Here is a 12,651-nt window from a genome sequence, read left to right on the forward strand (position 1 = left end):
GTTCAGTGCTAGATGGAAATCTGTTGATTTCAATGCCAGTTCCAGGGACTGGTGGCTCTGTTAGGCCACCCTGAAGTTCCTCAGGCTTCTGGCGGGAAGCGAGGCTGCTGGGATCTGCTGCGTTTGGGTGGCTCCCGCAGAATCTGATGAGGAGGGCAGGGGAGAGCAGAGGGCTGGCTCACCCAGACTCCTCTCTTGTTCCCCTGTTGGTGCCACTCTAGCTGTGGCTGTTGGACGAAAGGGAAACTCCAGGAGCTGGCTATGTGCCACTGTGATCTACACTGGGTTTGCTTTGAGTACAAGGATGCGTGGGGAATTGTCCTGCTTGTCGAGTGATGTTCTGGATTGGCCATGTGGGCTATTAATTATTGCTTCTGTTTTGAATGACTATGCTGCTGGCTAGATGAAAGGTCCCATCAGTGTGTAGTTCTTTGGAACAGCCTTGTGATCCTTTGACGGATTTGCTTGGTTTTCACCCCATACACTATTGGGTTGAGTACTGGGGGCACCAGCAAGTGGACGTTGGCCATTACGACATGGATGTTGGAACCATGTATCTTCCCAAACCTGTGCACCATGGACAGGCCAATGAATGGCACGTAGAACAGGAAGACGGCACAGACGTGGGAGGTGCAGGTGCCCAGCGCTTTGAGCCGGGCCTCTTGGCTCAGACTCAAGGCGGCTCTGAGAATGAAGACGTATGACAGGGAGATCAGCAGGGAGTCCAACCCAATGACAGAGATGATAACAATCAAACCATAGATGATATTGACCTTTATATCGGCACAGGCCAGCTTCATCACGTCCTGGTGCAAGCAGTAGGAATGGGAGAGGACTCTGGACCTGCAGAAGGGCAGCCTTTTAATAAAAATGGGCAAGGGGGCCATCACGGTAGCTCCTCTGATTACGGATGCCAGCCCTATCTTGGCTATTCTGGGGCTGGTGAGGATGGCTGCATGCCGCAGGGGACAGCATATGGCCACATAGCGATCAAAAGCCATGGCCAGCAAGATGGTGGACTCCATAGCCGACAGAGAGTGGATGCAGAACATCTGGAGCAGGCAGGCATCGAACCCAATGGTGGTGGAGTTGAACCAGAGGAGGTCCATCATTCTGGGCATGGTGGATGTGGAGATCAGCACGTCGATGGCTGCAAGCATGCAGAGGAAAAGGTACATGGGCTCATGGAGGCTTTGCTCGGCTTTGATGATATAAATAATGGTGCCGTTCCCGAGCACGGCGAAGAGGTACAACGAGCACAGAAGGAAAGCCAGCCAGAAATTCGCTGCCTCCAGCCCTGGGATTCCAATCAAGGTGAAGGTGGAAGCGCTGGAGCTGCTGTTGTTGGAAGCTGACATGGGTGGGACGTGTTGCTATTTTCCAGCTGCCTTTACAGAAGCCTGGAATCAAAACAATTATCGTTATCAGTATCAGTGTGGCAAGGTTGGGACTTACCACCCAGCGCCTCCTGCTGGTTGTCCTCGGGAATTAGCTCAGTCCAGTGGAGCGCCCTCTCCCGGTGGTGTCCCGCCTGTTGTCTTGCCCTTGGTTGGCATCTGAGCCCGCATTGCTCTCCAGCTCGTGTTGTCCTCTTCAGGACCACTGCCCTCCGGCAGTGCCCCTCAGTCCATCCACACCCCCTTCCGGGGGTGGGGGGATAATCAGTAGTCTCTCTGCACCCCAGCCACCATGTCCAACCACACCCCCAAAGTCTAATCCCTCCTGTCAGGGATATGGCGTAGTCTATAATGGCCGCTCCCTTTGGCCGATGGCTGGGTGTACTGCAAGGGGGGAAGGGAAGGACCAAGGCCCGCCCTCTGCCCGACCCAGGGACCCTCTGGCGGCAGCCTCGCTGTCCTCCTTCTCTCCCCTTATCTGTCCACTTTCCTGGGCCACTTCCCCTACGGCCCCTTGCACCCGCTAGGCCCTTCTCTTCAGGGCCTGCAGCCTGGCAGGCTACGAGCTAGAGCTTACTTCTGCTCCCCCTAGCCTGGCCAGCATTGCGCTGTCCAGGTGCTTGTCTCCCAGCTCCGGAGACATACCTTCTCCTCTCGAAGGCCTGGGACAGACTGACTCTCCTCTCCCTGAGCAGCCTTTTTATAGGGGTGAGCCTGGCCCTGAGTGGCTGTCTCCAATCTGGGCCCCGATTGGCTCCCAATAAGCCCTTCTCTAAGTGGCTGCCTGTCTGCGCAGGCACACTGGCCTGCTGCAGCCCATACTCTCAGGGAGTGGGGCAGCCACCCCACTACACACAGCAAGTGCCATTCTGATCTCACTGCTGCTGGCCTGACTCTAGTAATGTTAGTGAGTTTACACTGGCTTGAGTGTGATCAGAATCAGTCCCTCAGTGTCTCCAGGGGCTGCACAGTCTGCAAATATTTCCCAGTACAGTGCCCCAGTCCTGGCAGCTGTTGGCACTCAAATGGGAACATCGTGTAATAGGTTTATAGCTTGCAAGAGCTCGTCTGGGGATAGAGGACACATTTCTTTTTGGTTTGTGCACTGCCAAGAAAATCATCGGCATTATTACAGAGGAGAAATCTGAAACCCGGAAGGGTCAAGGCAAACGTTTTCCATTGTCCAGTAATCTGGGGCACATCAGACTTTGCATACCCACGTTCACAGGTATTAGGGTCAGTAAGATCCATTGCAATCATCTGTACTGAGCTTCTGCAAAACACAGGCCAGGGAATTTCACTCATCGAATTCTGGGGTTGAGTCCAGCACCTTGTGGCTGAATGAGAGCGTGTCTTTTGAACTAGGTATGCAGTATCGCCCAGCCCCATTCAACAAGTATGAGTCGCAGCCCCAAAAATCATGAGACTGGTTTAAAAATAATGAGATTTAAAAATACACTAATGTTGGTTTTTTTTTTCATGTGCCTTTGGTGTCTGAGCTTTGGGGTGCACCTGATTCAGGGTTTCGAGCTTTTCTGCAACTCACTTTAAAAAAAAACTTTCTTAAGCAAACTGAAAGCTGAGATTCCCACGCAGTGTCTTGATCCCAGAAGTTGGTGCTTTAAGAAAATAGTGCGAGACTCCCAATAAAATCCCAGGAGCTGGCGCTGCTGGCTGTATCTCAAGCGGCACACCCACAAACGCAGGCATTGAGGGTTAGTTAGTGGACATTTCTGGTCACACAGTCCATCAGTGACAGAGATGCTTGTTAGAGGTCTTTCCCTTCACCCCCTCCCCTGGTTCTTGTCACGCAGACAGAAAGCAGAAGACCAGAAGTGCAAAGTCCAGACAATGTGATGTTTATTGGGGTTAGTTCCAAGCAAACTTGTCCACAGCTCCAAATGCCGGCAGAGTCTGTTCCCCAGTGTTCCCCTTCCCAGTTCTGATGCCGCAGAGCATTTACCCCATGTCCCCCTTCCCAGCTCTGACACCGGAGAGCCTTGCTTGTGTCCCCATTCCCTATTCTCATTTCCCCTTTCCCCATTCCCTGTTCCCATTCTCACTTCCCCTTCCCCATTCCCCTGTTCCCATCTCCTCCTTCTTAGCAGGCCCAATGCACGCCCACAGTCCCACCCCTTACAACTTAGGGTCATGTTCCATTTTGGGTCTGGGGTCTTCGTCCCACCTCTTTTGTACCCCACAGGAGGGGTAAGGAGTGAGGTTGTGCTCTGGCCAGGGACGGGCATTTCTTTGGTCTTTTAGTGTTTTATACCTCCTCTCCAAAGCCCCTTTGCCCCTCCTGACTGGTTGCTTGACTTTGCCTTGAGATAGGGGTTGAGGCAATCTTAAAATGTGCTCTGGAGTAACACTTTAACCGGTCTTATCTGTTCCCATTGTACTAACGAATCCTGCTGACTAGGCAGAAGCAACGTCACAGTGTCTTTGTCCCGTGTTTACACATTTTAGTATAAGAGTATCAAAAGGTCAAACCCAAAATTCTATCCCAGGCTAACAAACAGACCTAGATACTAACAACGCTGTGTCCCTCTGCACTGCGCTACAGAGCCCCCGGTTTTAAGGAACAGGGTTACGCCACAGACAGCCGGACATAACAGTGACTGTGTCGCAGAGCCACTGGGTTCCTGTGGCACAGCTCAGAGGGTCTCTCACCTTGTTCAGGCATGAGACATGCACACAACGGCTAAGCAAGGCCATGCACATTCTTAATAGACATGGGAGTGACCCAAGCCCAGCTCCAAATGTCTGCTGCTAGTTCACTATGGGACCCAAACAACCTCCTTCCCTAGATCCAGCTACCCCCAAGCTTGGTGATGATGGAAATGTGGATGCAGAGTGTGAGGTCTATCTCCAGTGCTAGAGCGGTTCTCAGTGCTCAAGCAGAAGGTGGGGTCAGGATCAGAGCGAGGGGCAGCCCAGCAGGGCAACGTCCTTCTTGAACTGTAGACACCAGAACTGAACACAGGAGTCCATGCTTTTTCGTCCACTTTAACCCCTGAACCATCCTTCCTCTCTGGGGCTAGTGGCTGGGAAGGGGGCAGCTGGCGGCTCAGCATGCTGAGATTACCTGAAACTCAGGGTATTAAACTCCTGTGACATCACTAAACAGGAACCCAAGAACAATTCCTTTTCCAGACGCTAACACTGAGTTGTGCTTTCTCCTGAATATACTGAGGGACAAATCCATCGGCCAGGGCCCAGCACAGAGTTATAGTGGACAAACAACTCCACATGAGCTCCCAGTGAGATGCAAAATGGGCGAATGTGACCCATAGAGACATAAGACTGAAAGGGACCTTCTGGGTCAATGAGCCCAGTCCTTGCTATGGCAGGCGACCCCGGCATATCATCTGGTGCATAAACCTGTCAAGCTCCATGTGACGTTATTGACATGAACTGGGACCATATAGATCATTGTTGCAACCAAGGTCCTGTAGTGACACCAGATCTGGTATAAAGGAGGTCAAATAAGGTGTCTAAGACAAGGTTATGGTTTGCTGGTTATGGTTATAAAATCTGTATGTGTGTATCATTTTTGTAGTTGAAGTTATGAATATTGGCTCGATACTGTCTGTATTTCAAAATTATGCTATGCTTCTGGGTGACACCCCAGACAAGTTGGTGTCAGCTCTGCCTAGCCTACTTGATGGCCCATTAAGGACCATCAGCTATACTACTGACCCATTGAGAGAAGGCAGATACGCCTTGTAACTCAGCAAAGTATGCAGGGACTTGCCCATGTGACTCCAGGCTCCATTTTGCTGTAATTTTCCACAGTAAGAACAAAGAGGTGTTTGTACACCTGGAAAAGACTATGGCCTTGGCTACACTGGCAATTCACAGCGCTGCACTTGCTGCGCTCAGGGGTGTGAAAAAACACCCCCCCTGAGCGCAGCGAGTGCAGCGCTGTAAAGCGCCAGTGTAATCAGCGCCTGCAGCGCTGCACGCTCCCTCGCAGCGCTTCAAGCTATTCCCCTCGGAGAGGTGGAGTACTTGCAGCGCTGCGAGAGCTCACAGCGCTGTGAATCCGCGAGTGTAGCCAAGGCCTATAAAAGGCTGATGCCTCATCTCCATCTTGTCTTCAATCCTGCTTCTTAGCTCTGGAGGGACTTTGCTACAAACGGAAGCTCTACACAAAGGACTGAATGATCCATCCCAGCGGGGGATGTATTCCAGAGACTTAATTTGAACCTGCAGTTTATTCCATCATTGCTACAAGTCTAAACCAAGAACTTTGCCATTACTGTGTGTAATTGATTATTTTAACCAATTCTAGCTCTCATCTCTATCTTTTTCCTTTTATGAATAAACCTTTAGATTTTAGATTCTAAAGGATTGGCAACAGCGTGATTTGTGGGTAAGATCTGATTTGTATATTGACCTGGGTCTGGGGCTTGGTCCTCTGGGATCAGGAGAACCTTTTTTCTTTTACTGGAGTATTGGTTTTCATAACTATTTGTCCCCATAACGAATGGCACTGGTGGTGATACTGGGAAACTGGAGTGTCTAAGGGAATTGCTTGTGTGACTTGTGGTTAGCCAGTGGGGTAAAACCTAGGTCCTCTCTGTCTGGTTGGTTTGGTTTGCCTTAGAGGTGGAAAATCCCCAGCCTTGGGCTGTAACTGCCCTGCTTTAAGCAATTTGTCCTGAATTGGCACTCTCAGTTGAGTCCCGCCAGAACCAGCATCGTTACACTCCATCTTAAAACCAGCTGGGTTGTTTGCTCCCCACTGCTCCTGTTGGGCGGCTGTTCCAGAACCTCCCTCCTCGGATGGTCAGAAACCTCCTTCTCCTTTCCAGCCTCAGTTTACCCAGTTTCTCCCCGTTTGTTCTTTTCCCAACACTGGCCTTTCGCTTCAGGAGCGCGTCTCCCTCCCTGGCATTTACCCCCCACCACCGGTGTATTTATAGAGCAATCAAATCCCTGCTCAGCCTGTGTTGTTTTAGGCTAAACGAGCCACGTTCTTTAGTCTCCTTGTAAGGCAGGCTCTCCATTGCCCTGACCATCCTAGGAGCCTTTCTTCACACCTGTTCCAGTCTGAATTCTTCTTTCTGGAACAGGAGTGATCAGAATTTTACACAGGATGCCAGAGGAGGTCTCACCAGTGTCTGGTACAAGGATATTAACACTTCCCTATCTCGCCTGACACATTCTAGGATCTCATTTGCCTTGTTCACAGCCGCATCCCAACGTGGCTCACAGTCATCCTGGGACTGACTAATACACCCAGAACTTTCTCCTCCTCTGTTATTTCCAACTTACCCGTGGCTGTATAAAGAGGGGTGCAGTGAGTAGAAGTAGGGTGGTGACCTTACTTCTGTATTTGGCATTGGTAAGACCAATGCCAAATACAGGTCCGGTGCCCAGATTGAAAAATTGGAGAGGGTGCAGACAAGAGCCACAAAAATGATTGAAGGGCTGGAGAAAATGCCAGACAGTTAGAAACTTCAAGAGCTGAACCTGCTTAGCTTATCCAAAGGGAGACTGAGAGCTGACTTGATGACAGTGGAGAAGCACATTCACATGGCAAAATACCAGCTACTAATGGGCTCTTTAATATAGCGGGGAAAAGTATAACAAGAACCAATGCCTGGAAACTGAAGGCAGACAAATTAAATTTGGAAATGAGGCACACATTATTAACAGCGAAGGTGCTTAACCAGTGGAACAAACTCCCAAGGGAGGTGGTGGATTTTCCTGCTATCTCCAAACCAAGACTGGATGCCTTCCTGGAAGATACGCTTTAGAGGAACACATGTTTTGCGTTAGTCAAACACAAGTCATTGGGCTCAATACAGGGGTAACTGGGAGAAATTCTGCAGCCTGTGATATACAAGAGGTCAGACTAGATCAGTGGTTTTCAAACTTTTTTTCTGGCAACCGAGTTGAAGAAAATTGTTGATGCCCACGACCCAATGGGGGATGAGGGGTTTGGGGTGTGGGTGGGGCTCAGGGCTGGGGCAGAGTGTTGGGGTGCGGGGGTGAGAGCAGTGGGGGTGAGGGCTGTGGGATGGGATCGGGAATGAGGGGTTAAGAGTGTGGGAGGGGGTCAGGGCTCTGGGCTGGGGATGCTGGCTCTGGGTTGGGGCCGGGGATGAGGGGTTTGGGGTGCAGGAGGGGGCTCTGGTTTGGGGGTGGCTCAGGGCTGAGGCAGGGGACTGGGGCTCGGAGTTGGGGCAATGGAAGTGTGGAGCTGGCGCTCATGGCGGGGAAAGAGTGCAGAGCTCTGTTGCTCCCCCGCCTAGGAGCCGGACCCGCTGCTGGCCACTTCTGGGGCGCAGCACGGTGTTGGAACAGGAAGGGACTAGCCTGCCTTAGCCGGGCAGCACCGCCGACGGGACTTTTATCAGCCCCATCGTTGGTGCTGACCAGAGACACCACGATGCAGTGCCTTACATTCCGCGACCCAGTACTGGCTTGCAACCCACAGCTTGAAAACCACTGTACTAGATGACCTAATGGCCCTTCTGGCCTTAAACTCTATGAATCTGTGAATCATTGTCTTGAGTGGATCGTTATCTTGGATGCAACTTGAAGAAGTTTCTCCTCTGATTGCTTATGTGCACTCAACAAGAATATACGCTGGCCAAGCACAAATTACTAAATGGCAAAATAAATAAATGAATTACTAGTCCTTAAATACACCTACCAATACTAACAGGCACTCACCACATCTCAGTTCCATCAAGAAGACAGCCTCTGAGTATCTTCTTCCGGCACTTTGAGAAGTCTCCTGTGCTCATCCCTGTAAACCCTGTCTACGCTAAGAGATCAATTCTGCCAGCAGCTGACAAACCCCAACTCCTACTGAAGTCAAGGGGAGCTAAGGGTGTTCAGCATGTCCGAGGACACCCATCATCTTGTGGGAGACGGGTAGTTTTCTATACTCAACATGAGTAGAGCTGGTAGAATATGTGTCTCAAAACAATCAAGCTCAGTTTAAGGATATTTCAGCCAGCATTGTCCAAACTCACCAGGGTCCGCCAGTAACAGACGCCGAGAATTCTCGTTGCTTCATCAGATAGGAAACCTCAGTGGGTGCTGCATACTGCCTGGGTTTGCCATCTGTCAGGCTTACTGCGTTGGGTTATTTATCAGCTTTCCGAACCGCCCACCAGGGCATGGCTCAATCTGCTGGGAATTTCATTCTGATCCAGTGCATGTTGCAGATAAACATGCTTTGCCTCTCTGCCTCTCCCTCACTTACTGAGACCCAGGACATGGGAATTATTGTGGTTACCACTTATATGGCACCTGCCATCCGGAAGGATCCTGAAGTCCATTACAAACTGATTAAAGACGTGTGTAGGACTTATGTCTCTGGTCACCAAAATATGGCCTCCTCTCAGACAGGACCCCAGTTTTTTAATAGCAAATTTCAACGCAATAGTTCTGGACAAGAAGTAAAGAGGATATTGTGTCTTTCTCCTTTTGCTTAAATGTTTTTATTGAACAAAGAGGTAAAAGAGAAAGGAAATACGTAAAACATATCAAGCTGAGTACATTATACAGCTGTATTCATTGGCTCATAACATTCGATTCCATTCTAAGCTCTTGTGCCATGTCTATCCTGCAGCATCTGAGCACCTCCCAGCAGTGCATAAGGCGACGTGACTGGCATCTGTCCCTTATTGTGCCTTTTCCATTCCTCGCCCCAGCGGGACATACTGAGATATATTTTTTTAATGAAACACGTAGGCTGGGATTTCCAAAAGTGCTCAAGTGACTTAGGAACAAAAATCCCATTGAAAGGCACTTAGACCTCAGTCAGACAAATTGGAGAAATGGTCTGAGTTAAACAGGATGAAGTTTAACAAAGACAAATGCAAAGTGCTCCACTTAGGAAGGAAAAATCAATTTCACACATACAGAATGGGAAGAGACTGTCTAGGAAGGAGTACGGCAGAAAGGGATCTAGGGGTTATAGTGGACCACAAGGTAAATATGAGTCAACAGTGTGATGCTGTTGCAAAAAAAGCAAACATGATTCTGGGATGCATTAACAGGTGTGTTGTGAGCAAGACACGAGAAGTCATTCTTCCACTCTACTCTGCGCTGGTTAGGCCTCAACTGGAGTATTGTGTCCAGTTCTGGGCATCGCATTTCAAGAAAGATGTAGAGAAATTGGAGAGGGTCCAGAGAAGAGCAACAAGAATGATTAAAGGTCTTGAGAACATGACCTATGAAGGAAGGCTGAAAGAATTGGGTTTGTTTAGTTTGGAAAAGAAAAGATTGAGAGGGGACATGATAGCAGTTTTCATGTATCTAAAAGGGTGTCATAAAAAGAGGGAGAAAACTTGTTCACCTTAGCCTCTAAGGATAGAACAAGAAGCAATGGGCTTAAACTGCAGCAAGGGAAGTTTAGGTTTGACATTAGGAAAAAGTTCCTAACTGTCAGGGTGGTTAAACACTGGAATAAATTGCCTAGGGAGGTTGTGGAATCTCCATCTCTGGAGATATTTAAGAGTAGGTTAGATAAATGTCTATCAGGGATGGTCTAGACAGTATTTGGTCCTGCCATGAGGGCAGGGGACTGGACTCGATGACCTCTCGAGGTCCCTTCCAGTCCTAGAATCTATGAATCTATGAACCTAGGTGCTTTTGAAAATCTTGGTGGATGTGTTAGCCTATCTTCGCCTATGCATTAGTGATGGATGGCCCCTGAAAGAACTGTCTCTCCTGCCTAAATAAGCTGTACTCTTGCAGTATCTGTAAATACATGTATGTGTAGATAGACAGTACTGTACTAGTGTTAGTATATAGGCCTGTTTGTTAGCCTGGGATAGAATTTTGGGTTTGACTTTTTGATACTCTTATATCTTATAGTAATATGTGTGAACAAAGAACAAAGATACTGTGTGTGTTGCTTCTGCCTGGCCAGATGGGTTTGTTAGTATAATGGGAACAGGGGAGGGTCTACAGCTACTTAACAAGCCTCCGAGCCATCCAGATCTCCCCATAGGGCAATCTCTTGTAACCGTGCCTCTGTGGGCCACAACCAAGAATGCCAAATTCAGGACAAACTGCTGAGAAGTAGGGCAGATACACCCCAAGACTGATGACTAATCCCCCATAGGATATACCAAACCAGCAACAAAAATAAACTTCCGTTTCACCAGGGCCGGCTCTAGGTTTTTTGCTGCCCCAAGCAAAAATTTTTTTGGCTGCCCTCCACCCCAGCCCTGGGCTCTCCCTCCCCCCCCCCCCCCAACTGCACCCTCCTGCTGCCCCAGCCCTGGGTCACTGGTAACTCGCTCCCAGGGCGGGTCATTCAGCAGGAATTTTGGATGTGCACGGAACACAGACAGGATTGGTTCCCATATGGTTACAGAACTGCAGTAAAGTGGAACAATTTTCAGCTTGTGTGATTGGAAGATATCTGGATGCATATTATAAGACTGTCCTACATAAATGAGGAAAAGTTGAGGTGCCTTTATTATTATTTTGTTCCCTTCTTTGTTTCTATGGGGAATGCACTATCACGGTCTTCCTTTTAAACAAATAAAACTAAAAAAAAAAAAAAAAAAAAAGGCAATGGCTGTTGAAAATAGCAATTCCAGTCCTAATAACCACTGGGAAGCATTTCTTGCTCAATTTATTCTACTTTTTCCTACAGCAAGTTACAGTGGATCAGTATATTTGATTTGGGAGAAATGAAGTAACAGCTGCCCAAATTGAGCTTGAGCACTCCTGAATTTTGAGGGTGTTCAAATCTGGAAGGCAGGTGCTAGATTCCCTTTCTGAATATTAGCTATATCTGGAGAGGAAAAGTCAATTTCTGCTTCCATGGCTCAGAAGTGGAAATCCTCCTAAGTGCCTGGTACTGTATCTAAAACTGCCCAGGTCCAGAGCCTCCCCTCCCTTACTTTTCATTTTAAATTCTAGTGGGATCCACATACCTCCCTTGCTAGGCTTCAGATAGAGAGGTGCACTATCCATTTAGTCCCCCCAATTCCTTCTTTGGGGGAGAGCCCAGGGCTGGGGCAGCAGGAGGTGCGGGTGGGGGGGGAAGAGCCCAGGGCTGGGGCGGCAAGGGGTGCAGGGGGGGGAGGGGAAGAGCCCAGGGCTGGGGCGGCAGGAGTTGCGGGTGGGGGGAGAGCCCAGGGCTGGGGCAGCAGGGGAGTGCAGGTGGGGGCCAGAGCTGGGGTGGCAGGGGGTGCGGGGGGGGGGGAGAGCCCAGGGCTGGGGCGGCAGGAGATGTGGGTGGAGGGAGAGCCCAGGGCTGGGGCAGCAGGAGGGTGCAGGTGGGGGCCAGAGCTGGGGGTGCAGGGGGGGGGAAGAACCCAGGGCTGGGGCAGCAGGGGAGTGCAGGTGGGGGCCAGAGCTGGGGCAGCTGGGGGTGTGGGCGCGGGGGAGCCCAGGGCGGGGAGGGGGGGGGCGGCAAAAAACCTAGAGCGGCTCTGTTCCTACCATTCACAGCAAGCTGCAGATTTCAGTTCCATACTCCTTTCCCACACCCTTTCCTGTTGCTAGTGGCCAAGGGAATGCTGGGAAATGTAGTTCTTTCCCTGCTCCAGGGCTGGCTCTATAGGCAGGGAGCTAACCAAGGAACTACAGCTCCCAGGGCCCCCTGTTGGTTCTCAGCTCCCATGCTGGATTCTTGCGCCTCTTGCAAATCGGCCGCCCCAAGCAACTGCTTGCTTTGCTGGTGCCTAGAGCCGGCCCTGTGTTTCACCACACTGGCTAACAAGAAGTCATAAAAGCAGTTTCCTTAGGCATTCCAGTCCTTGAATTACCACCAAAAACACTAGACTTAGAGATGAGTGGTTCTTTAAAACCAATCTCTTCAAATAAAAGATTCTTCTGATCTCAAATGACCAGCCACATACCCAGGTCAATATATAACTTAGATCTTTCCCAAAAATCACGCTGATGCCAATTCTTTAGTATCTAAAATCTAAAGGTTTATTCATAAAAAGAAAGAAAGGTGAGAATTAAAATTGGTTAAAGGAATCAAATACACACAGTAATTGCAAAGTTCTTGGTTCAGGCTTGTAGCAGTGATGGAATAAACTGCTGGCTGGATAAATCTCTGGTTGCTTCCAAATCATTGGAAGGACCTCAGTCCCTTGGTTAGAATGCTTCCATTAGTGTAAGTCCATAGTCCAGAGGCTTGAACAGGAAAGAGGCAAAATGGAGGTGTTTCCAGGTCCTTTTATAGCTTCTGCCATGTGCCGGAAAACCCACTGTTTCAAACAAAGCCCCCAGCACAGCTAGTGGAAAATCACAGGTGACA

General features: G+C 49.6%; 1 protein-coding gene across 1 annotated transcript; it reads right to left on the bottom strand.

Moving 5' to 3' along the window:
- Nucleotides 1–416: 416 nt before the first annotated feature.
- LOC135895135 (olfactory receptor 51E1-like) lies at nucleotides 417–1,358 on the bottom strand. Its single transcript, XM_065423206.1, has one exon. It carries the CDS (start codon nucleotides 1,356–1,358, stop codon nucleotides 417–419), a length of 942 nt encoding a protein of 313 aa, XP_065279278.1.
- Between the last annotated feature and the right edge of the window lie 11,293 nt (nucleotides 1,359–12,651).

The sequence above is a fragment of the Emys orbicularis genome, chromosome 1 (genome assembly GCF_028017835.1).
Source record: "Emys orbicularis isolate rEmyOrb1 chromosome 1, rEmyOrb1.hap1, whole genome shotgun sequence".
In the NCBI taxonomy this organism is placed as follows: Eukaryota; Metazoa; Chordata; order Testudines; family Emydidae; genus Emys; species Emys orbicularis.